We start from the raw sequence: 26514 nt of genomic DNA on the forward strand, positions 1-26514 counted from the left end.
GCCTTGAGGCCTGCAACTCCCAGCTCCACTGCAATTGCATTTGAATGTTTTTCGAGGCTCCGGCTATTTTTTTAAATATATAAAAGCCATTAAATACTAATCTATTCTCGATTGCTCTTCCTCGGCCGGGCAACTAATGACGCGCGGCCAACATTTAGGCCACCAGTCCAGTGCAAGGAGGCAGTGCCTCCTCTCCCTTAAGTATGATTAATTAATAGTGCAGGTAAGCATGTACCGCCGCATGCACATGTCGGTATATGCGACTGCTAACCGTATTATTATGCACATTAACCAGCCGTATCATTATTTTATTATTATTGTTATTTCGATTTTCATACTCATTTAAATGTTCATTAATTAAATCGAACCGTAGAGATTTACCATTCGATTTATGATTATCGAACATGTTAAAAACTTATTGTTGCGAAGACCCCTATATTACTTCATTGATATGATCTAGTGAAATGCAAATAGGTAAATATATTTGTGAACTGACACAGCTTATGGAAATTTAAAAAAGTTAAACTAGAAAGAGTGAAACGTTTCACAGTATACGATTTTTTAAATTCTACCGAATAAATCTGCAGCAAACCATTTAAGGACTATACATATTCATCATTTCGAGAGGCATATAACAAAACACTTCACATCGCCTAGTTCAATTGCTGAATTATGTATTAAAACCGTTATTTACTTAAAGTGCAATCAAACGGGTGTGTGTAAATCTAAATTGGATACAGGTATGAACATAATAATAGAATTTACTAGCAAAACGAATATCTGATAATGTACAGGTTAATTAAATTGTTGCTAGTATTTAACATGTAGTTGAATATTATGTACATCAACCTAACTCCCTTTCGAATTTGAATAACAATTGTAAGTGCAAGCATCGCAAGCTATAGGAAAAAGTATTTCAACACCTTTGTTAATAAACTATGTTTTTTCAATTTATTATTATTAATCCGGTGCTATTATTTTAAAACCCAGCTGTTGTTATGCGCAAATAAATTGTTGTTCATATAATATTTAGATCAATAAATAGTATTTTTTGTTTGACCAATAACTAAACATGGAATGTACTATTGATTTTAAAGGTGTGACGGGAGGGGGGTTTGTTTTTTGGGATACTTTTGCGACGTCATTCTATTTTGAAAATAATGGAGAACACGAAGGCAGCAGATAGCTAATAGGGCATTACATTGCACGGCCAAGATGCAGACGGAAACCATCACAAACATCGGCCGAATGTACAATATCTGAGAAGTGCAGAAGAGAGCCTGCTGGCGAACTAAGAGAACGAAGAGAGCCGTCCAGAGGGAGACGGCACGAGCGCAGAGCGGGACGGAGCGCGAGATAAATACAGTCGGTGGGGGTGAGTCAAAGATACATACCGCCTCGAACGCGCTGCCTGGGAACTCTGCCAGCATCCCCAAAAGCGATATGTACAGCCGCAGCAGAATGTGTATCGGGGCTGTTGCCGGTGACACAGGGGATTGTAACTCCCCCTTTTCGGGCTTATCCCAAGCAGTACCTCTACACTGTGGAAAAATCCCGTCTTTTCCATCTAAGCGTACCTGCGGTTAGCTTTGGTACTCCCGACATGAAAAACCATAAGATGTACTCCATGGACTTTGGATAGCTTTTATATTTGAATCTATTTCATGTTTAAACTATAAAAGAGTTATATTTTAAAAGATAGAACAGAGGGAGTTCCCTAAAATTTAGACACACTTAAAAATTATTCGGATATCATCGAAGAACTTTGTATTGGAAACCATATTTGTAACTCAATAACTATTTAACTATTGTCCAGTTTACTTTAATTTTAAATTAATAACTTTGAAGTCGATGCTTTAATTCATAAAACACTTATCAGTTTCAGTTCTATTTGCCCGATGTAACCCCAGGGTTTGTGAATAAGTCTTTCTTACCGATAAGCAAATTCGAAACTAAATAAAATGTTTCGTGTTGATCCTATGTATGTCCTTTTCTCCGGGTGCAGTACATAGGCACACACAGTGCCCCCGGCCAATGGGCAATGAAATTCGGGGAGTGGGCGAGACAAATATTAAATCAAGCAGTGTATTATGTACTGGCCATGCGGCACATAAATATTTATGTATCTGCATACCACATACCATCCATTCGAGTGTAGACACACCAGTGTGTGCGGGCTATGTGTAATTATGCACTTATCACTCTGCATGAGCCGTGTCCGTTGCCGACTTTGCAAAGTTCCATTTCCTCGGGAGGTATTGCCCGCATATAGAAGAAGTCCGCCCGAATCTCAGATGTACGCATGTACACGCGTCCAGGGAGTCGCAGTGCGTATGTACAGGTGCCCACGAGTCCGTACATACGAGTACGTATCCGTCTATGTACAGGAGCTGTATGTGGAGTGTGGTGGAGTGGGGGCAGGGGCGGAGGGCAGAAGGATCACATAGCCTCTGTGTATGGCTGCGCGCTATCTTGGCAGGACTTTCGGGGGGCGTTCTGGGGTCCAACGGGCGGACGAGGGGTGGGAGCGGGATGGGGCTGGGCATGGGGATGGGGCTGGGATCTGGGTGGCACATGACCAACAGAAGCTGCATGCATACACCCCCGGGTAGAACAGTACATAGCCAACGGCTGGGTCTTCGGTCGCACGGAACTGAACTGAGCGGAATGTAAGCTGGGCTGGGGAATCCTTTGGCCGAAACCACAAAGGAGATACGGAAGTTGGCTCAGACGACGACGACAGCGCTCCTGCAGCTCCTCCAGTGCCGATCCGCTGCTGGAACCTCTGGCACAGGCACAGGCACAAGTGCGAGTGCAGGAAACCGGAGCGGAAATTCACTGGGCGGATGTCAAGTCCAAGTTCAGGCCGTGTTCCTTTACCGAGTTACCCCGTAACTAAATAACCGTGTTTTGCTCTCAAGTTCCGGCGGCATTCGCACGTGATCCCCAGTAATATTACAAGTTTGAGTTCGAGCTGGAGTATCTTCACCCCCGCGCGGGACAGCGATTAACATAAATTTGCACTCGTTGGCCAACTGCGAAAGCTGTCATCATTCTGGATTTTACAAACAACTTCCGACGGAAGGTCGGTCGGACAACAGCTGCCACTGGGGCCAAATTGGGAAATTGCTTTAACCAACTTTTCGTCTATTTCCGTAGGAGTTGGATATGTCATTTCTGGCTACCTTGGACGCAAGTGCCTGGCAGGTATGTATTGCTTGCTCCTCTAGGTATTAACATAATGCAATTTGAGTGGACTTATCCGGGTGTGAGTACCCTGATAACAAATCAGGTCAAGTTTGTGAAATCTGAAAAGTTTAATGGAGGCTTATTACAAAGCGAGTGGAGGCAAAAAAAATCTATAATTTATTAAGTTAGTGTAACAGTGAATGTGAAATACTTCCAGTTACTCATAAACTACAGTTTCCATAAAAATATAAAGTTATTTGGGGCCAAAGAGTGTTAAAAATTGGCTTAATATAGAAAATGGGTAATGTTTTCATCTTATCGCTTTCTTTATTTAGTGTTGAATTCTTATTGTATGTAATATTTAATGTCTTCAGATCATCCAACAATATAAGAAAAAAGAGAAGGTCAGAGGCTTTAAAATAAGGGTTTTTACTGATACACCAAAAACATTAACTGCTCTTAGATATAGGGGATGAATTTGTTAATTTCGCTGTTTGGTAAGCCGAAATAATATTATTACTTTGAATTGAACTTCATAACTCAGACAGCAGACAATTGAATCATATACGGTAAATTTGACCAGGAAAACTCTGCAAATTTAAATTTGTAATGAAAACTTTATCGATTTTTCGGAGAAACGTGCGAGGGTTTGTTTGTCCGACGGGTAACTGATATTTTATGATTTTTTAACAAAGAAACGAAAGTATTAAAGTTGCAAAATCATAAAACTTTTTCCAAAAATAAAAAAATTTAAATTAATTAACTTTGTCTATAATCAAAACAACCTTTTTTAAAATGTAAAATAATACCATTCATTATTTAGTTCTTAGTATGATCTTAAGTCATAAGTCCTAGGTATTGAATTAGTTTTAAGGGTACCAGATGATCTTAATCATTCTAAATCATCTCTTCCTAAAAAATTTACTCACTTCGAAAGTCAAAAATCAATCTTTTAAAACTCTTTAAATAATTTTTGTATGCGTTGCTGATTATGGATCTATGGTCTCTGAACGGTTCCCATAGACTTTTAACTATAAATTATGGCGAATCGTATGGTTTGAGTGCCGATGATCAGTTCGGTACTTCTAGGATGAGCATTATTCAGTGACTTAATGGAACATCTGAACTTTTCAAGTGGCACATCCAAAATATCCTTTGACAAGTTTCGCTTACCACAAATTGAATTCCGGGCCTTGGGACGTGGGCTTTACCGGCCAGTGGTCGATTATTATTTCGGCTCTGATCCTGTTTGTAGTAGTTACATTTGCAGGACGACTTAGTCCCTGTCACCGGCAGTCCGCTCTTTTTGTGGTTGCTGCCAGCGGTGGCGGCGGCTCAAATGGCTGTGCTCTGTTTGCGCAGACCTGTCGACCAAATGAACCGAATAATACATCAAACGCTCTTTAATGGGGGTGACAAATCCCCGACAGTTGGTGGACCTGATTACTTTATGAGTGCGGTGGGTCGGTCTTGAATAAGCCGCTCGTCGTTTCTGGAAAAATTAATCAAGCACCGGGAAATAACCGCCAAACATGCAAATATGTTAAAGGAGTTGTGCCTTCTAAAACAGTTTGCATTGTCAGTAATGAGACATGACACTTAAGAGCACGTTAGGAAGGGGTTGTTTACTATTTGTGCATTAAAATATAAATAAGAAAAGGAAGTCATCAACCTAAGTATGGACGCTATACAAGTAAACATCTAAAAAAAACGGTCTTATTTTAAAGCATCTAGTTTCTTGAAGTAAAGTTTATTTTAATATCATGATAACATCGCATAGACTTAGAGTAACATAGGCTTAAGGAAAAAAAATCGTAAGCTCTTCTAAAGTAATAACTTTGATAAAATGTGTCGTATAAGAATATTAAGGGCCGTTTACTTATCCGTAAGTTATACTTAAACAAGGTTTTGAACTCAAAATTTTCATGTTTTTTCTAGGCCTGAAACTACGTGTTTCGTCTTATAAAAAGAGAATACTTCGTATTTATTAAAAGATATTAAATCCCTTCCCACTAGAAAAGGAAGAAAGAATGTGTTCTTAAAGTCCCACACCCACCCACATAATCCTGAATCCGCCACTACGTATAACTGTGTCACTTTTCATTCGTAAAAAAGTCGCCAAGATTATTCTATAAATACAAATCCTAAGTAACAATTGCCGTAACTGTTTGATTTTATTTTAAATAATTTCAAACTGTTTACATCAGTCCAGAGGACAATCTTATTTCTTGTATTTTCTTGATTTTCATCCCTCAGATAGATTAATTTGTCTTTAGTGAGAGAAAACCAAAACGTGACAATTGTGATACCATGTCCCGTGGTTATCTCATTTATCTGGCCAAACAATTTTAATAAAAAGAAAGGAGGATGTGTTCGAGTGTCCTGTTTTTATATAAGTTGTTTACCTTAAGATGTGAGTGAGATGCATGCGCGGATCCACGGGGGGGATATAGGTGATATATCACCCCTTTTCGGGTTAATTTGTATATGTAATATGTACTTTACTCCAAATTGTTGATTTCTACTCAACAGTTTTATTTATATCCCCCCACAACCAAATTCTGGATCCGCCACTGGTAAGAATTGAGAGAGCTTGCAATGTGCACGAACAGAAGAGAAGTAGAAAAAACTGCGAAGCGAACCTTCCCTAAATTAGGATCTTAATAATTTCCAAATATAATTCCCCAAATTTTAAAGTTCCCAAAATAGCAGCAAACGAACATAAAATAGATTCCAGCGTTACACTAATCTAACTAGGAAATTTTTTACTTGGAACCTCCAATCCTTTCTTAATTTTTATTATAACAATATTTATAAGCGCTTTGTGTTCTTCTGCTCTACAAATAAACTTTTTATGTTTTAACGTAATATAAGTCATACATAAATGGATATGGAAATGAAGTTAATTCGTACTACAGCGAAGATATATATTTTAATATGAGCAATGATTTTCATACAATTGTACATTCTTTATCCATTCCTGTTCTGTTTCCGAAACGAATGGGATTATTCCGATTCGGTGTTTTTTCTAAAAGAGCGTATGGTTATCTATAACACTAACCCAAGGTCTTATTGACGACCCTTTTGCGTGCATCTCATTTTTGGTGAAATTCAGATTGGCATTCTCATGCTTGCCGCCTCATGGCTGAGATCAAAATTTGTGAAACATCAGAATTTGTATAATCTAGCGGAAGTAATGGTATTACCAGCACAGACGTTGCCCACAGAGACTCCATTGTAGTTAAATGCCAATTATATGCATAAAGGGATTTTCGAGATAATTACGGAATAGCGGCCACGACATCCTTATCCACGTTATCCAATGTTCTGGGTAGGCTAATAATTCGATATGTTAATACTCCGCCCGTTTGCGGCTTGGGAATCGGCTTCAAGTTGCATGGTGGAAGAGCGGGATCTGGGGCGAGCACCGAGAAGGTTCAAAATAATGGCACGTGACCATATTTATGCCATTTAATACACGAGGAAACACTGCATGGCACCAAACAACACTTCGAGGCATATCATCCCATTTGCCCACAAAAATGCACCCCCGCCTTTTGCAACGATGCTGCTTACACTCAGAACTAAACTATGAATGGATCTTACATGTGGGTATATATTAGAGTTTACAAAATTTTGACATTTTTTTTAGACATACTATAAAAAAATAGTTCTAATTTCCACAAAGATAACGAAACAAATACTCATTTCTTTTTAAAGAAATAAAGGAATTTAAAGTTAGTTACACATTGCTTTCAGTTACTATAAAGCTACCCCTAACTTTAAATATTTCCTAATTTTGGACTCCGTTTTTCGCAGTGCTACGGGGATAATCTTCCCCGTTCCCGAACAGGGGTCTGTCTAAGTGAGAAATTGGGCCGGGGAGAGGTTGACGAGTACTTCAAGCTAAAAAGTGAAAAGCCAAGTAGTGCGAGTGGCAAAGAGCGGCGCTGCGGCGATACGCATATGTTTTTTCTGGGGCCGTGCGGCCTTATTTGTTGCTTCGCAGGATGCGCACACCTGAGTGGTCCTTAATGAAAATCCACAACCCCCGACTTCGGAATCGATAGCTGGGGGCTCAAGTACCGGCGAAGGCTTGTCGGAAAATTATACAGCAAACACACTACAAACAAGGCGGATATACATTACGATGCCAGGCCACGTGACCCGAGAGCCGTCATTTTAATTAAGTTCATAAAAAAACAGGGCCACGATCCGCGAGAGTCTTTTGTCAGCAAATTTCAATTTTGATACTTTATTTGGGGCATTTTGGTATCAACATGGACAGCAGTTACCGTAGGTAAAATTGGCATATCGATTTCAGGTAACGAGGTGAAGAAGAACTTCCGAGAGGTATTCTTTTCTTAGTAATCCAACAAAATAACTTTTTCTGATAACGAGGGGTCTAAATACTTAAAAAAATATCATATTAACAAAAAGTCGAGTTTGACAATATTAGAAAAAAGCAAAGTGGTCAAATATGCTTAAAACCCTCTTGAAGACCTACTTAAAATCAAATACTTCATTTTTAACAAATGGCAAGAATCAAAATTGTTCAAAAAGTGCAATCATATAAATTACTGATTTCAAGTATGAGAAATTGTACAATATACACGAAGTTTACGGAGGCCGGCGTTAAAGTTTGAAGTGTTGATGCACAGCCAAATATATTTGTGCTCGTGGGCCTGGGCTGCAAATCAAGTCTTATTATTCATCCAAAACATTAGTCATTGCAGTTCAATTAAAGGAAATTACACACACGGTTTTTACAGGTTTGCCTGCATAAATTAATATATTTCACTGAGCCGTGTGTCGTTTGGAAGGCATTCGTATTCGTACTTACGTGACGGGTCCTCGCAGCACTGTACTTATCACGTGATTTATATTAATGGCGGCATATCATGTTTCACGCGTGCTCGGCGCTGGTTTTGACTGCAGAACAAATTTGTCAGTGGGGGTCGGCACGCGCTGCATTTTCGAATAAAGTCATCGCCAACGACAGGTCGGGGCAGCAATGGCAAACTGCAGAAATGCATAAATGCAGAATACCAATACCCAATACCCAACTCGCTGGGACAGGCTTGGCATCTATTGAGAGCCGGGCTTTCGCCATAAAACAAAGAAATATGGGCGAGAAGAGCCAGTTGTTTATGATGGAGATGGACAAAACGGCTATAAATCTTAATCCGCGAATGTCAGATCGACTTATTGAAGTCTACGGATAAGAAGGGGCCTATTTCAGGGGATCTACTAGCGCAACTTCTTAAGGAGCCAAGTATCTGTACCTTTGGGCTTGCATTTCATGTGTTTTAAAAATCTGCTTTTGGAAATAATGTTAATTAGTTGAACTTTGGGCTTACTAAAATTACAGCTTGACGACTTGTTGAAGGCTACGGATAAGAGGAGACCCATTTATACGAGCACAACTTATTAGGAAGCCAGTATCTGTATCTTTGGGCTTGCATTTCATATGTTTTAAAAATCTATAAGAACAATTACATTATATTGTCAACTAATTGCATTTCTGTGCTCTCTTGAACAACAATTTAAAAGCTGTAACTTTATATATGAAGGTATCTATGTATCAATAGGTAAATCCCAAAGCATTTGTATCTGAAAATAATACCTCTCCACAGTCAGCCCCTCGAATGTATTTACCGATTCAAATTTATACGCTGTATATTGAAAAAATGGGTTTCGTTTTGTTGTGGTTTGTATTCCTTTGCACCCAGACAAAGCACCGAAAGGCAAATTATGTTAATTGTACGAGATTCCGCTACTGTTGCTGAACATCGCGGTCGTGTCATTAGCAAACATGCTTAATTATTGTTTTGGTATTGGTTTTAGAAGATGTTGAAATATCTCATATCAACACGTCTTCGTGCTCAAAAGCGATTTTGAGGTTTCCCTTTGTTTTTGGGAAAGCGAATTGCGTTAAATAATAAGATAAATTGCCGACTTAACTGTCTCGCGTCATGTAGGCGCTGCTTAAAAGTGTTTCTTTTTAATGCAGTCTTGGTCGTCTCTCGAAAAGACTACTTTACACTTGGCGAATCACTTAAGAGTGTGCAGAAAAATGAGGCAAAATGCGAATCCCTAATTATAGCTCAGGGCGAGCGTCCAACTAGTTATTCTCACACGGGGCCAGCGACACCTACTACCAGGTATAAACCCCCGACTATCTACCATTTACCAAACAACCCAGCAACGGATACCGTTCCGCGCCATCTCGGCCTCTACGCACTTTGCAGTCCATCTAGATTCAGAAACGCATCCGCGGGCAATAGTTGTCTCTGCACCAAAGATCACCGCAGTTTAAGTGCGTATAACTACGTATAACCGAGGTAGAGATGTGGGAGTGCATATATCCCGGGTTATATGCAAATACAAAGATAACATTTAGGCGAAGACCCCAAATTTACATGTGCGTTTTCCTCTGATTAATGCTCAGATCTGTATCGATTTTAGTGAGAAGAGCAAAAATGGTTCCAATATCTTTCAAGAAGCCCGAAAGTTACAGATATAAATCGATAGCATTTGAAAAGGCATATGCTATATGGAAATAACTAAATTAACAAAACTTGCATCAAAACTTAGGAAATAATTTGTAAAGCCTAAAAATTGATTTAAGATAGCAATAGTATTTAATGAGATAAGCCATTACAAAACCACGCGCAGCCTTGTAAAACTCCCTGCTTACCTGTATTATAATTCGATTTAAAATCAGGTTTTGTTAGATTTTGAGTGGTAATTGAGATTAAGAATTAAATACTATCGACCTTTTTTCAAAAATCAGCCCGACTTAGCGATTATTTTTATACAAGCTATGAACTGTGCCCCAAATATCGCAAACATATTCGTTTTGTTTTATCGCTGCTGTGGCATAATTATACCATTTTGGGAGCGTAAAAACGAGCGAAGAATTAAAACCAGCTAATCATTATTAAGCGCTTTAATGATTTTATAGTCCAATTTATATTCCTTAACAACCACTTGCACTCGGCCAAATGCTTACATCTCTTATTTGGATGTTTGCTTTTAATTTTCGGAGTCGGAGCCTGGAAACCAGAGTCCAGAATCGGAATCCGTCTCCGCAGTTATTTATCGCAAATTGGATGTGTGCATGTGCCCGAATGTCTGAGTATCTGAGTATTTGAGTATCTGAAAGTCTGAATGTCTGCACCGCTGATGCTGATGCTGATGCGGTGCCACTCGGTTCTGGCGATTCGCTTGATTTAATAGTGGCAATTTCGTTCGACTCCAACGCACTGATAATTTTCTCACATAGAAATCCGTTTTTATAAGCTAAAAAAAGGCGCCGCACGCAATTCGGCATTCATGTTTTATTGCCTAATTAACTGGCGCTGACCATTTCACGACCTCTTGTGCGTGACGCGTGAACGGAGTTACGGCCAAGGAATCACTTATTCGGAGGAGCGCCGGTCCTGGACTCCTGTCCGCACATCTTAACCACATCCGAGGCTGGCATTATCACTAAATTACCAGATCACCGGGGGAAAATAGTATTTTAATTGTATTTTCCTATCTGCGGGGCAGGAAACAGTGGTCCTATGCAGGGTCCATTCTTTCTAGGAATAAACTCTTCTGTTGGTTTTAGTTAAGGTTGTAAGAGTACGCCAGAATATAATTCATAGAGAAACTTTGGAAACAGAATTGTACATGTTTAAATAGGGATTTGCCACCAGATATAGGTATTTATATAATATTTTGGGCAGCTGGAGCGAATCTGCAACCCTAAAATAGTTTTGTTGTTCATGTAATGTGTTTTGCTATGTAGTGGAAATGTTCAAGCATAGTTGTTATGTACCCATCCAATATTAATCAATGAGGAGTCGAAATCTAGAACTTTCGGATGCTCGGCATTTTGGCATAATGGCCACGGCTATCTTACAATAATCCTTTTACACGAGTGTGCAAACGTACGATATGTTCGCATTTATATGTACGTAATCGCAATCTACTGTGGGTAAACACAGCTGCAAATGTATTTCCTTTTGACCTCGAATTTAAATGGTCCGCCCTGGTGGCTCTGCTGGCTGTTCGCCGCTCTATCGGGTTGCTTGTACGCCGAATTGCGAAAAAACAGAGCGGATTAAAGGTGCACATGAGCACTGCCGTAGGAAATATGCTGCAAACATCCGCCTGCTGCAACTGCATCTGAAAACGCACACACCGCCACACAGAGAACCTCGGCCAGAGCTGGAGCACACTAAAAAGAATAAGTTCACTATTAAATAAATGTATTTAGCAATTCAAAAATGTTTCCTGTATCAAGGTATCCTAGTATCAGGATTATAAAAATATATATAGCAAATTAAAAAAATGTATCCTGTACCAAGTTAATTTAAAGTGTGGGCTTTAAAATATTATTGTCAGCAGTTTGCCCTTAGCTTAAAAAATATTGTTTCTAAAAAAGCTATGTTAGTGTCATTTGAAAGTACTACTTACAACAAAATTTTAGTTTTAACAGATTTCATTATGTTATTTATCGGTTTTAGTTTCTTCCTACGGAATGACATTAACATACTTTTAAATCAGTTGGTCTTTGATAAATTAAATTGTTTTTCGTTAAATGTCATTTAAATATGCGTTGAAAAATAATAATTAATTTTTTACTATTTAAGTGTTTATTTAAAACAGTATTAAAATAAACAAAAAACTTGCTTGCTATTCTTCTTTAAATGAGATGTCGTGAAAAAAGGTTTAAAGATATTTAATTCCTGTGTGAATTCCGTATTTACAAACAAGTCATTGCTGAGAGTTTCGATGAACCTTAGCTGTACGCTTAGGTTGTTGTCATATTATATCATAATATTTCGTTAGCCAGCCACATTTTCTCCGAGTGCAGGCAGGGGAAAAGGATGGGGATGAGGATGGGCAGGAGGAACCCAGGCTGCGGCGAGCGCGGCGCACTCGCTCATCTTCCCCGCGGCTATTGGCGTCGTGCAACATTGCAGGAGCCTTTTCCTGGGCCTGCGCCGCTGCTGGAAGACCGAACTGGCCGAGGAGGAAAGACCTGGCCAACGCCGGCGAAACAAGCGAACGGGCGAATGAGCGGCCATGGGCCATGGGCCACGGCCATGTCGCTGATGATTCGTGTATCGCACCGCCGCCACAGCGTTTGGCTTCTCCCGAAATTTGAATCTGCCTGCATCTGAGGACTTAACGAATATGAACGAAATGGCCCGCGGCGCTTTCGAAATATTACCACACTCGAGGATGGCTACGTACTACGTACATGCGTTCGAGTTTGAGTTCGAGTGAATGCGGAAAATTATGGCGAAGTAGTTGCAGATACAAACACTCAATCACAAGGGCTCCATTTGCATACGGCGCCCCCTGCCCGGACCCCAGAGAAGGGGCCATGAGGCCTAAGCAGTCCCATTAACCATAACCCCTAGGAGCCGAGTCCGCGGCTCTGTTCCTGAAAGTAGATCTTCCTTTCGCTCTGAGGGATTGTTCCATTTAAAGAGTTTTGTGCTCTTACATCTGTTAATTAGAGCTTTTTCTGGCCATCTTGCTTTTATTGGATTCCACTAGGTACCCTATAAAACGAGCAGATTTTATATTCGTATAAAAAATGGGTTGCTAGTTAGTTCAAAGGAAAACTATTTTATTTAGTGGTTGAACACAGGGATCAATGTCGGTTAAAAATGGGAAGAACATATTGCCCTTTAGATCTGTGTATATTGTCGATTTCCTACATAAAAGAAACACAGTTTGGTGTTATTAGTGGAATGACTTATTATGATCACTGGTATAATAACTCAGCTTTCTTCTAACCATACATTAAGTTATAAGTATATACAAGCTATACTTCTTATAACAAAAAATAACAATCTTATAATGCTAAAATATGCTCTTAAATATGAGAACTAAAGAGTGGGATTAAGTGATCGAAAAAACCCAAATCCCTCAGAAAATTATATTTCTGGATTTCTATTTTACCAGAAATAATACGATTTATTCAATAAACCTAGTTTATATTTATTGGGAAACTGTGGTAGATTTTAAAAGTGGGTTATTTTAATCTTACTGGTGCATTTATTTAAAAATATTCCATATTAAAATGAAAAGATCCCTCTAATGCCGTCCTTACCCCAGTGCTTTTGCAATTACTATGTGCCGCATTGTTTTTGGCTGCACATAAGAAGCTTATATTTTTGGAAAATCACTACTCCGGCGCTGATTGTGATTTGCATGTGGAATGCACTTGTCTGCGGCCGGCAATGCAGACCGAACAGAGCGGCTTGCCGATAAAGGAGTTGCCACAGATTGGCAGTCCAAGTCCAGTAAAGTCAGTGCCAGAGCCACGAAAGCCACAAGTCGGGGCTGGAAGTCGGGGCAGTAGTCATGCAAGTCCTGCGGCATTCACGAGTTTCCCCCTCGGCGATCGCATTTAAGACGCATCTTAAATGAGGTGCTCAGGCCGAGTCCTCGTCTCTGGGCCTGTTGGGCCTTCAGCTCTTCAGCTCCCCAGCTCCCCAGTTCTGCAGTTCTGCAGCTCCTCGGGTCTTGGGCAGTTGGTTTAGAGCCAGCTTATGACTGGCTCAAAGAAAGCTGCCATTTTCGGGAGTGGACTTGTATGGGTTGGGATGTGGATGTGGATGTGGATGTGGATCTGGTTGCAGCAGTGCCCGCGATGGTGTAGGTGTGCGGTGTCGGTAGTTGGTAGTTGGTAGTTCGAGTTGGTAGTTGCACAGAGGTGTACTTGAGTGCAGTTACCATGGGCACACGGACCACTGTGCATCACGATTTATGCCTCATGCTGCGGGGAGGATTGGGAATTAATTGGTAATGCGAGCAGTGCATCAGTATCAGTATCAGTATCGGTTTTGGTATCGCTTTTGGTATCCGAATCGGAGCCAAAATGGCGGACCGATCATCGATCGATCTCTTGTCGTGGCCGCAATCAAAAATCGTGCCGCCGCAATGAAATCGCTGAAATGGAGGTGGGTCGTCCGGCATTCCACCGCCGCAATTGGATAATGCACCTGATCACCGCTTCCACTCCACGAAATTTACTGCTCTGCTCCTACGAGGTAGCATCGTGAGTGGGGCTGTACGTATATAATGTGCATGTGCAGTTGGCGGGATCACGGTTTCATATCTTATTTGGCCCTGCTGCAAATTCGGACTTAATAACTGCGTGCTCGATATACTTTCCCCCTGAATTTCGCCCCTTCTCAGCGACCGAACTTCGCTACCTTTTCCCCTGACAACGAAACAAAGGTAGGAGCCCGAATCCATTTGAGTCACTTAGAAAGCTAATGGGATAATTTAATTGGGGAGACAAACAGTCAAAGCTCAGGCTCGGAAAAACCCGGTGATTCAATTTTCCACAGCTGCTAATCCTTATCGCGTTTATTCGCGGCTTTAATTGTGTAGCCTGAAAACAAAGCCAGAATGTCGTTAACAAGAAATGTAATAAAGGTCTCTTGAGAATACCGAGTTTACTTTTGCTATTGTAAAAGTTTAAGGCAACAGTAAAGTGAAATATAAGATATCTAGACAGGGAAGTATTTAGAAGGACTTTAACTTTATTAAGGTATTACTTGTTAGTGACCAATGATATCCAAGACTTGTATCAAGGACCATAAACCTGAGTGAACGAAAAACGCAACACAAGAATTCTTAAACAAAACATTTAGTTGGAGGGACAACGAAATCTGATATCATTCTTAACCCTAGATGGGTCCTTTTTATACCCGTTACTCGTAGAGTAAAAGGGTATACTAGATTCGTCGGAAAGTATGTAACAGGCAGAAGGAAGCGTTTCCGACCCCATAAAGTATATATATTCTTGATCAGGATCACTAGCCGAGTCGATCTAGCCATGTCCGTCTGTCCGTCTGTCCGGATGAACGCTGAGATCTCGGAAACTATGGGAGCTAGGCTATTGAGATTTGGCGTGCAGATTCCTGAGCTTCCTACGCAGCGCAAGTTTGTTTCAGTAGACTGCCACGCCCACTCTAACGCCCACAAACCGCCCAAAACTGTGGCTCCTACAGTTTTGATGCTAGATAGAAAATTTTAACTGAAATGTAATGTTCTCATCAATACCTATCGATTGACCCGAAAAAAAGTTTGCCACGCCCACTTTAACGCCCACAAACCGCAAAACCCTGTGACGCCCACAATTTTCATGCTAGATAAAAAATTTTAACTGAAATGTATTGGTCTCGATTGATCCAAAAAAAAATTTGCCACGCCCACTCTAACGCCCATAACGCTTAAATCTGTATACCGCCGGTAGGTGGCGCATTTTAATCTCGCTTTGCTGCTGGCATATCTCCATTTAGCTGAGTAACGGGTATCTGATAGTCGAGGTACTCGACTATAGCGTTCTCCCTTGTTTATTTTGGTGTGCAGTACACTGGCTTACTTTTTAATAAATAAAAATATTAACGATGTTTATAGAAGTTAAGTTTTAATTTCACATTCGTTTATGCAAGTTATGTATATAAAAATGTTTCTTCTCTACAAAATCGCATATATACTATACCATGTAACTATAGTTTCATCACTAATGTTCATTTTTGATCTACTATCAGTTAAAATTAACTGACCTTATCTTCAATCAGTATAAGTCTGTCCGTGCTCGTAGACCTTAAAGATCTTTTAAAATATTATGCGTAAAAATGCAGAGAACAAGTTTAAGTTTTAAGGAACCCATTTGTACATTTTCTACTTAGCTTTCGATATTCAATTTCATTTCTATGGTTAATGTTAGTTTTAAGTATTGTCAACTAGCTAGTTCTAAATCAGTTTGTGAATAATTAAATACATAAATATAAAAATTGTAATTCTGCAAGCGGAAATCAAAACGTAAATATATGATTTTTGCTAGTTAGACAAAAGCCCAATAAGCCCAAAGTACTCAGGTCTGTGGCTGCAAAGTTTTTTATTGATATTACTCACAATATTTTAATTAAACGTGTGAAAGAAATCTGTATTATAAATATATTTGTAGAGACTACACCAAACCCATTTTGTAACTAGCTTAAGCCGAACCTCTAACCTAACACTTTGATTTCGAATTTTTATGTTAATACCTCAGAAATTTGAATCTAACTATTTATTTTGTGAATGCAGTCGATATAAAAATTGTAACACTCATATTGTTTCTTTTGATTAAGGTCATTTTATTTTAGGGAGATTGTACAGTCGTTACGGTTCATGATTAGTTCTTATTGCAAATATACTAATGCAAGTGCTTTAATTTCCAGATTCGTTTTTGGTTTTGTGGCATAGCTTTTCGTAGCATAGTTTAAAATGATTTTTACAACGACCACTTCTAAATGGGAAAATAAAGGAAAGCTAGAATATGTTTTTCTATAAGGGTCACTTGCTTTAATAAGTACTTTAAAGGGCTCCCCTCGAATTTGGCGGAAACAGTTTGTTTTTAAATGAAAGGGAATTATTAAACTTCGACTTTTAATAGCTATGACTGCTCTGTTGTCGTTCCTCATTTTGTATCATCGTTTGCGAAATATTTATTCACTGTTTAATTTTTCCGGGAATTGTGTGAGAGCTGAGAAAAATGAAAATCTGTTATTTTCAGTTTGTTTTGATTACGGCGTGCAGGGACCCACACTTATATGAGTTGATTCGCATGCGGAATATGTAAATGGCCAGCCATTCATATGGCAACCCCCGAACCCTCGATAAGTACGTAGGTACATGGGTGCGCGCTTAATCCCCGAGAGAAGAAAGAACCCGGAGCACGTACCACTGGCGATTTGGATGCCCAATGCCGGGGTTTTCCCAGTAGCAGCCCAGGAACCCAGCAACCCTCGGGGCACGTCGCCAACCCCGGCCATTCGCATTATGTTTTTGCAACCCCTATGTATCCGTATCTCGCGAGCATGGGCATCTGTATCTGTATCTGAAGCTGCGCTGCCGCAGCCTCTGGGTTTTCGGGCTCGGCCCATTGTCTAGTAGTCCGCTGGCGGGGCGTGGCTTCCGAAATATAAATGGCTGTGCTCTCTTCGGACTCGGGCTTCTCTTCGGGAGCCGCTCTTCGATGCCCGAGAGCCAGAAAACCTGCTTGCCCGCCGTATCTGTGTGCGGGCCTCACCCATACAGGCGCGCGGCGAACGGGCATAGGCTTTGGGCACTTTTCCTATGTATTCCGCAGCTGTATGGGTGAAAAAACGGCAGCCGCAGCAGCAGCAGCATCTGCAGCAGCAGCAGCCGCGGCAGCAGCGGCAACATCGCACATCCCCCGAAGGTTTTTGCGTCCAACCAGAAAATCCAACTTCAGTCGAGAACTACGTCTGGTGGCTGCGCAAAGGCGGAATTTCGATTGCGGGTCCCTCGCTTAATTAACCGAACCGAAACCGTACCGAAACCGTTCCGTTCCGAACCGAACCGATCCGCACAATCGATCGCACTCGTGGATCTGACTCGAATTTTAATTTAAGTTTAGTTAGACACAACAATTAAATCGCGTCTATTGTCTCCTAATCGGACCAGTGTGTAGTGTACATAGCGGCGGATACGTAACTCTAACTCAAGCACCCACAGTTGCCTTAACCAGTGCCAAAAATCGATTTTCAATAAATACTTACTTAGTGATCGTACCTGTTTCGCATCTCAACTGGCCCAAGTGTTCAAAAGAAAACCTATGCTCTCTATCGCTACCTAATTGCAATTGCCACAGTTAATTTGGATCAAAATGCACATTCTCCACCGCACCAACGACCATCAGTTCGAGGACCAGAAGTTCATGATGGTAAGCACCGCCGCCTTCGCAGGGTGGCCTTAATCGGAGGAGGGTTCGACGCTTGATAAGCTCTATCCAAATTGTCTGTCAGCCGAAATCTGCTCAGGTTAACCCCGAGTGCAGCGGAGCTGCTCTGGCTGCGGCCACTGCTACTCAAAATCAGATATTGAACCATCGAGTGCCCATGGGCCAACGCCGCTTGATTGACACTAAAATTTCTCTGGGCACTTTCGGGCACGCAAGCACTTTTGGCCAATTACCCCGCGTCTCCGGACCGAGGGAACCGTGCCCGTGATTCACACACAAACTGATTACCATTCCTGGCCGTTCTAGCTGCAAAATCAATGACCAATTTACAGTAATGGGTTTTCCTGCGAGTCCGTGTGGCACACTCTTACTCCGGGAATAATAAGTACATAAACTTCAACCTGATGTACCCACTCCAAAAGTCTGGGGATCACTCAAGAGCCTAAAAGGGTGTGGGCTCCAAAACCAGGCATCAAACGCCAGGATATAATAAATCGGAGATCCGAAGTTCATTTAATAAATAGGGTTTAAGGGAAGGCCAAATTAAAATGGATTTGCTAAAGTCTTTACATATTGTAGGAGTCAATTAAGTTATAGCCACAAAGCCCTTGTTGTAGCTAGATTTCGTAGGATTTATTTATATCTTTATCTAAAAAGTGTTGTTTAAAAGATGCATTTAAATAATTCAAATATATCATTAGAATACTTTTGTATATGGGTACAAACTATAAATATCTAAGCCCAGAAGATAAACTGGATATTTATATTGTAAACCTAAATATTTAAAGCAGCGTATTCTTCAAAAAGGTTAAGTTGTGGGAGCCGGTACAACAAGCCGTCGGCATCAAATGTAACGTTAAAACATATTTTTGTAATATTTTTACCTTCCACATAGACTTTACATGGAAAAACATTACCATCAAGTGTTAAAAAGATTGCCATATTAACTGTTATTACGCATTAAAGGAATTTCTTTAAAAAATTGCATATTTTATATAATGAATCCATAAATTGACACTTAAGGCCTGTTAAGACCTTTTAATGACTTCGTATGGTATCAGCGAATAAGTCCTTCTTTTAGCCCACAAGCTCTTTTAAACCCATTAATTGAGTGTTTTGTCCGTTTCAAATATTTGCGTTATGGGAAAACATATGTGGAAACAAAAAATATTCTGTTCTTTGGAGCAGACACGATTTTGAGTCCGCAAAAAGTCTGCGGTGGGAGTGATCAGACGTCAGGAGTCAAAATTCAAATGCGGCTGCAGAGCAATACCTCTCCGCTAATTCTGGAAATGCGTGGGTACACGCTCCCCCATTTAATTAGCGAAATTATATGGTGTTTCTTGCTTCCAAGAACCTCTCCGATGCCCGATAAAAAAATAGGGCAATTTGCGGGGCAAGGGCCAAAGATCAAAACAAAAACACAGCGAAGAGGTAGACCAAAAGGCATCGCCCACAAAAATCCCGAAGCCCGCCAACAAAATGGGCATGCCGAGTATGTTGGCATTAGCTTTCGCCTGGGCTTTGGCTGGCCCTTCGAATGCTGCCTAAATCAGATCCCACTGGGACACTCGCGTGATGCGTTGCCAAAATAATTTATGAGATTGAAGCGCAACGCATCGTCAATTTGCGTGCGATCCCCGGCTGAAAAAAATGCCATACAGCCCGGTCAGGTCGGCAGAAAAGTTCCCATAGCACACACGCTGCACAGCCCCCAAATATCAAAAGATATTCAGGAATTGAGCTTATTTATTAGCCAAACAGTGCTTCATCCCGGTCCACAAACAGCAAAGGTTCGGGCACAAACCCTGATTGATGGGTTCCCTTATGATTTATTGAATAATTTCTTTATAATTTAGAATAATTGTTCCAATTTACAGTGTGCACTTTATAAGAGTTTAGACATGCCGGTATGGTAATTGTGTGCAGGACTCTGGATAAGGGGTTTCGGATAAATCGAGAGATTGGGCATATAAAATATAAATCCTTTCGAAACTGACTTAGATGAAGTTTTGATAAACTCTACAATACTTGTAAATAATATGTACAGCTTGGATTAAAGGCTAATTAAAAAACGGATTTTAAAAGTAAGATCTTGAAACTCGCTGCAAGATAAATTAGACAATTTGGATGGGAACAAAGTCAAATTCGATCAAGGCAGATCCCGGAGCAATATTTGCATACTTTATTTATTATTTCTTCAGTGCGGGCGAGATAATGTCGAGTCCTGTGCATCCGCTCGAAGGCATTTCCGTTTACACTCGTACATACACATTCTCCACTGGGTGAATATATCCTCCGAGGAAACTCGAATTGCATATGCACGCATCAAAATTGATTTCATTTGCGGAGAGGAAATTAAAAAGTCCAAACAAAACTAAATTGATTGGCAAGATAAATGTAAATGTTCATAACGTGGCCAAGATCCGCCAGCAGAATCAAGTGTCGGAACGTCGACAACGCGAACGGCGTGTGTTAGGCTCGTGGCAAGCCAAAGCCGTGCAAAGAGCCACATCCACATCCACATCCCATCCACTTCCAAAGCCAAAAGCCAAGGCAAGAGCGAAATCATCGGTTGGCCGGCAAAGTTGGCCGACATGCGTTGCCCTCGCCTTCTTGGAGGATGGAGGACGGAGCATGAGGAGTCCAGAACCGAGGAGAACTGCAGTTGGCCCACGAGGCTGCTGCACTAAAGCCTGCCCTTTGGACGCAGATTGCAAACGGACGAACCGAGTTCGGCTGAGCTGAGCTTGGTTGGTGCTACACAGAGAGAATTGTGATCGTGATCACCTCAGAAAGGGCTTGCAGAGTTTTGATTTCTTCTGAAAAAACTGTATCTATCTTTCTAGTCTTCAATTGTGTTACGCATCCAGTCGATGGTGGTATACAGATTATACTATTTAATATATGCGGAATTTAAATTAAATTGTTCATGCTTTTAGGACCGTTTTATCGTCCGCTTGTTAAGCTAAAAGTGGGTAGGTCTAGGTGTAACATGTACCTTTAAAGAGCAAGTTTTAAATTCCCTGCTCAAAAATCAAAAATCGTTTACATATCTAAATTAGACCTTTAGTTTTTGTTACTCAAAAAAATACAGCAGTGCTTTCAAAATGCAACGTTATCTTAATGGGATTTTAAGAATTGAGTTAAAGTTTTTAGATCATACAATAGCCTCAATTTTAAATAATAGGTATAAGGTAAACAGGCTTTTGTTGCATAGTTTGAACTCAGTAGTCGAGCAAACCGTTTGATTAAATTGTTCTTAACATCAGAACGATGATCCTCATTAATTTATACCATCAAAGGAGTATATAATAATATACATTTCTGGAATTCCATATCAACATTTTTTAAGGTTTGCGTTGCACCGTTCAGTAAAGCTATAATTTTTTTAAAGCATAAAATGGGTCAATGTGAGATATACCTTATTAGGGCATAAATAAGGAACTAGCGGCCTAACTAAAAGCTCCAATATGAACTGTTTGATGCACAGGGCACCTTCAATTTTCTCTCCGTGCACCTGCATGGCCGCCAAGTGGTCATTTCGAGGCTCGTTCTTCTATTCGTCATTTGTACGCTAGAACAGCGGACGCAGCTTTTCGATTTTGGCCGCGCAGGCTCCGCAAATACCCAGCAGGTTTAATACATTTATGAATGAGTTTTACTACTTCATTAAGGGCCCGTTCCTCCGCGGTTTTGTGGGCCAAGGAGCGGCCGGAGGACGAGGAGCTCCGACCGAACTGGGCCCAAGCCCCGCGGATTCGGATTCGAGCGCGTGCGCAGCCAGGAGGCCGCGGAGCAGGGAGTACCTGGATCGTAATAAGCAAAAATCGATTATCGTCCGCTGAACATTTCCATTGTTGTTATGAATATTATATGCAGCGTTTGGAGCGAAGCTTCCTCTTAAATTCGTTTAATTTATAGCTCTTCCGACAGTTCCAACTTGCAGCTCCAATAAATGACAGCACCGGACGTCGAACGAATGTGTAATCTAATTGGAAACGAGCCAATTTCAAGGGCCCACTGTACCGGTCCGCGGACGGCATGGACAGTATGTAAATTCGTGCTCTGAAATGCGCACAAAATGCGCCGGTTGCCGGTTCCGAATGGATTCTTTATTTACTGACAATATTATGACAATACCCGCATGAACTCGGCTTATTCTATGGCTGTAAGCGGTCTTTATGCCACCCGATGTCTCCATATCCCTCTGGCAGGGGTCCGAGTCAACTCCCTCGGAACCCCCTCGGAACCCCACCATCATTCAACTTGACAGCGTAATTAAAAGGACTGGTCCACACGATGAAAGTGAGGAGTTTTATAAGATGTTAGGGCCTACTTGTTTTATATGTCGCAATATAATTGGTGGCATTCAAGTCCGGCCAGGTAGTGGCCGAAAAAATGCGAAAATCGCGCAGACATGTTCTTTTCTTGGGCGGGCACTTCTTCGGTCAGGAGGAATGATTTCGACCGGCAATTTCAGTAATAGCGGCAGCCGGGATCGAGGCCAACTCCCGGCTTCTCCCGGCTACTGTATAAGTATTCAAAGCCATTACGTCATCGACGAGGAATTCGGACGTGATTGCTTTTATGGAAGCCACGTGCTAATTTAATTATTATTTGCAAAAACTTTCAAAGTGAGCGGGTATTTTTACCTCTTTCACCGTTTTTTTTATGTTCTTATTAGAACATTTCACCTTTTTTATTGTCTGGCCGGGCCTACGATTTATTTTATTGGAGAAATGAACGGCAGGGCGCTTGTATCAGATATATATTTAAGCATTATTTAGGAACGAGTGACTTAGAACGGAGAAACCAGCCATGTCCGTCTGTCCGTATAAACGCTGTGATCTCGGAAACTATATAAGCTGCAATACTGGGATTAAGCATGCAGATTCTAGAGATTCCTGCGCTCACCATAATGGGCACAAGCCGCCCAAAACTTTGGCTCGTACAGTTTTAATGCTAGAATATACATTTTAGCTGAAATGTATTGTTCTTATCAATACCTATCGATTGACGAAAAAAAATTATATTACAATCTCGCTCTGCTGCTTGTTTATCTCCATCTCTTTTTCGTCCATTAAGCTAATTAACGGGTATCTGATAGTCGAGGCACTCGACTGTAGCGTACTAGTACCTAGTTTTCTTTTCCGATGCTTGCATTGCTACCGAATTCAATTTGACTTTTGAATCCGTTTTTTATACAACTTTGAAAGTGTTCCCCAAGTGGGGTAACATTTAACTTTAAAAACGTATTCATCCTCTGTCGAAGGCTTTTTGTCCCACTAATTTGGTTAGCAGTTTATAGTAAAAATGTTTTTTAGAGACTTGACACCTAGGAACTTATTTGCTCCCAGATAACTTTCGTCTTATAAATGCATGACTTCAACTAACTATTTAAGAACTTTACATTTTTAACAATTTTAGTATAACCTTTAGCATAATCTTTTTCACAGAGGAATATGTTTCGCATTAAATTCGATAGGTAATTTAACATTATTTCAGCGCACAGATTTTTATACAACCTTGCAGATAAAACCGGTATAATGCAAATAGTTTATATATTTTTTTCAATAAAATAATAATTTTACAAGTGATGTTTTTTTTCTTGACCACTGTTACTTTGGTTAGCAACGTATACTACAGTGCGAATAGGTTTATTATAAAAATTGGATAAAACGTTATGTTTTAAGCGTCGTCAAAAAAAACTATACTCCGATAGTTGATAGCAGCTTCTATATAAATTTTAAATACAATTTAATTTATAATTCTTAAGTCTTTTAACACAGAGTAGGAAAAAATATAATCGAATACAACACAGATGTAGTTTTTAAAAAATTGTACCCCAAGATTTTATGATAGAGTCCGATTTATGATGGTCCGATGTCAAGAAGAGTTAAATCGTAATTCTAAAATTTACATAATTACATAAAATTTACATAATACACCCCAGAGTAAAAGATGGTTGATAGCAGCTTCTATATAAATTTTAAATAAAATTTAGTTTATAATTCTTAAGTCTTTTAACATAGAGTATGAAAAAATATAAACAAATACAACACAGATGTAGTTTTTAAAAAATTGTACCCCTTGATTTTATGATAGAGTCCGATTTATCATGGTCCGATTTCAAGAAGAGTTAAATCGTAGTTCTAAAATTTACATAATATTATACACCCCAGAGTAAAAGAAAATATTATTAAAAACAACGAAGCCTTCATTCTTAGTCACAATTTTTCGGATACTTCCTATGGGGTCTATAAGATATAATGTTTCGATATGGACCGTTCTGACTACCAGCATTAAAAATAAGACTTATTGAAACGTTTCATGCTGATAGCTGAGATACTAGTTTGCATAGAAACGGACGGATGGATATGGCTACCGCCGCTGTTGATAATCATCAATAATAAGTATTCTTTATTATTAAATTCCCTCTCCAAGAGTATAAAACTATTATTTATCATTACAACTGATTTGCTTGTAACGTGTATCATAGAGCCATCTATTGGTGGTTCAAGCTTGCTGGTTCAGTAAATCAAATATAGATGCCGCGCAAGAAGTGTAAAATGGTGTAAAATGAATGTAAAGTAGCACAGATCGACGAATTTGGGAAAGCCACGCAAGAACAATTTCCCGATCTGGATCATTATAAAAATCTAATGAAATTTAAAAACCTTTTCTCAAAAGTCATTTAAATTTTTTTAAAGTGGCGCCTCTACTTTCTTTATTCAAATTGGTTGCTGGTTGAAATGTACAAAAAGGGTGTTGTCACCGCTATTTAAATTTTGTACATTCACTTTCTGTTTCTGAAGAATAAAATGCAAAAATACAAATATATTAACCTTGCTTGACAAAACAAACGAATTAGAGAATGACACATTATACGTTCTAAACGAACTCAAGCTATTTTCTTGAACATTTTTTTAAGAACCACACACTAAAAGTATGATTATAAAATCTAGTTTAATTAATGTAATTAAAAAAAAATTTATTAAATATTTTCCCATGAAACCTATAGAATAATGTTTGATAACGTGTGTGGGTTACACAAAAAAGTCACTGTGGATGGCAGTACACGTAGTGGAACGCATCGGGATGTAAACGAGTAAACTATTACATAGCCACGATATTGAAAATATCCATATCCCATAAAAGCAAATGATATTTCGTATGAAAAGTATGATTCCTTTTAAATTAAAAAATTGACATGTATGTACAAAAAATACAATTTGAACAAGGAAGAACGCTATAGTCGAGTACCTCGACTATCAGATACCCGTTACTCATTTAAAGGAACCAAAGGGAAATGGAGATATTCCAGCAGCATATTCCTACCGGCGGTAGACAGATTTAAGCGTTATGGGCGTTAGAGTGGGCGTGGCAAATTTTTTTGGGTCACCGATAGGTATTGACGAGAACAATACATTTCAGTTAAAAATTGTTATTCTAGCACCAAAACTGTAGGAGAGTGCTCACACTAAAAAATACTTTTTATACATTTGTTTCATTCGACACGCTTTTTTATTGCAATGAAGGCAAAGATTGAACTATTTTAAAGAAAGAGATATTTTTAGAACTTTTTTATATTTAGTAAAGTGCTAACAAAATTTTTGTCACAAAATTTGATATCAAACTTTGATATGTCTCGACATTTTACCTCGTTAATATGTGCTTTTGTTTGATTGGTTTCTAGAACCATCTTTATTCTGGCAGCGTTTTTGATGAAAGCGCATTTTATTTGTACTAAAAAATAGTGTATATCCTGGCAGTCGGCTGCCTAACTAAACCATAATGAAAATAATAGAATCATCTCAACATGAATATACATATATGTTATATATAACTTTTACAATTCTGTCATTATATACGGAAACCGTTTAAGTTTTATATGATGATATAAAACAATTACAATTCTTAATAAATAAATAATATGTCTAAATGCAATATAATTCAGTTTCTGATAAAATGTTTATTCTTAGGTGGGTAAAGACAGTATCTCAAGAAGTTATTTGCTTTGAAACGCCTTTTGAAACTTTAAGAATCAAGACCATCCGAGCTTAAAAGTCATGAATGTTTGATAATAAAATGTTTTCAAATGTTTCATTTTGATATCGAGAAACACCAAACATCAGTTTCTTTATTATGAAAAATGTTCTTGTTTGTTTCTGTCACAAAATGTTGATGACTAACAGATTTTATCTTAAAATTTATTTTTCGAATCAATCTATTTTTTTTGTAAATTGATTTTTTAAGTAAATCTACCGCTATCTCAGATAACCCGACAATTAGTTTATGGCACACATATTTGTATAACGAAATTAATAGCCTTCGGAAAACCTAAAAGAATACAAAAAATAAAACATCTGAAAGATGCAAAAATCCAATGTAAGAAAACGGATCCAAACGTAGAGGCAACGGGGTGGCAGAGGGAGAATCGACTGAAATAACACCGGAGCACGAACCGTAATAGGCCAGCTAGAAAAGCGAACCCTGATTTTGGAGTCAAAACTCTTTTAATGGCAATTGATCATTCGCAAGTGGAT

At 39.4% G+C, this 26514-nt stretch overlaps 1 protein-coding gene across 4 annotated transcripts in view; it reads left to right on the top strand.

The window, feature by feature from the left end:
- The first annotated feature begins 2662 nt into the window (after window positions 1-2662).
- The window catches only part of TfAP-2 (transcription factor AP-2), a 33335-nt gene continuing 9483 nt past the window's right edge, over window positions 2663-26514 (top strand). For 2 of the 4 annotated variants that reach the window (XM_036815358.3, XM_036815360.3), the window contains exon 1: window positions 17474-17947. In XM_036815358.3, coding sequence (XP_036671253.1) covers window positions 17891-17947 — 57 coding nt within the window. In that variant the 5' untranslated portion in view covers window positions 17474-17890. Of the gene's footprint in view, window positions 3086-3153; window positions 3208-17473; window positions 17948-26514 lie in introns of those variants that run through there. The other 2 variants (XM_036815361.3, XM_065864137.2) reach the window with 2 other exon arrangements.

This window comes from Drosophila suzukii, chromosome 3 (genome assembly GCF_043229965.1).
Source record: "Drosophila suzukii chromosome 3, CBGP_Dsuzu_IsoJpt1.0, whole genome shotgun sequence".
NCBI classification, from domain to species: Eukaryota; Metazoa; Arthropoda; class Insecta; order Diptera; family Drosophilidae; genus Drosophila; species Drosophila suzukii.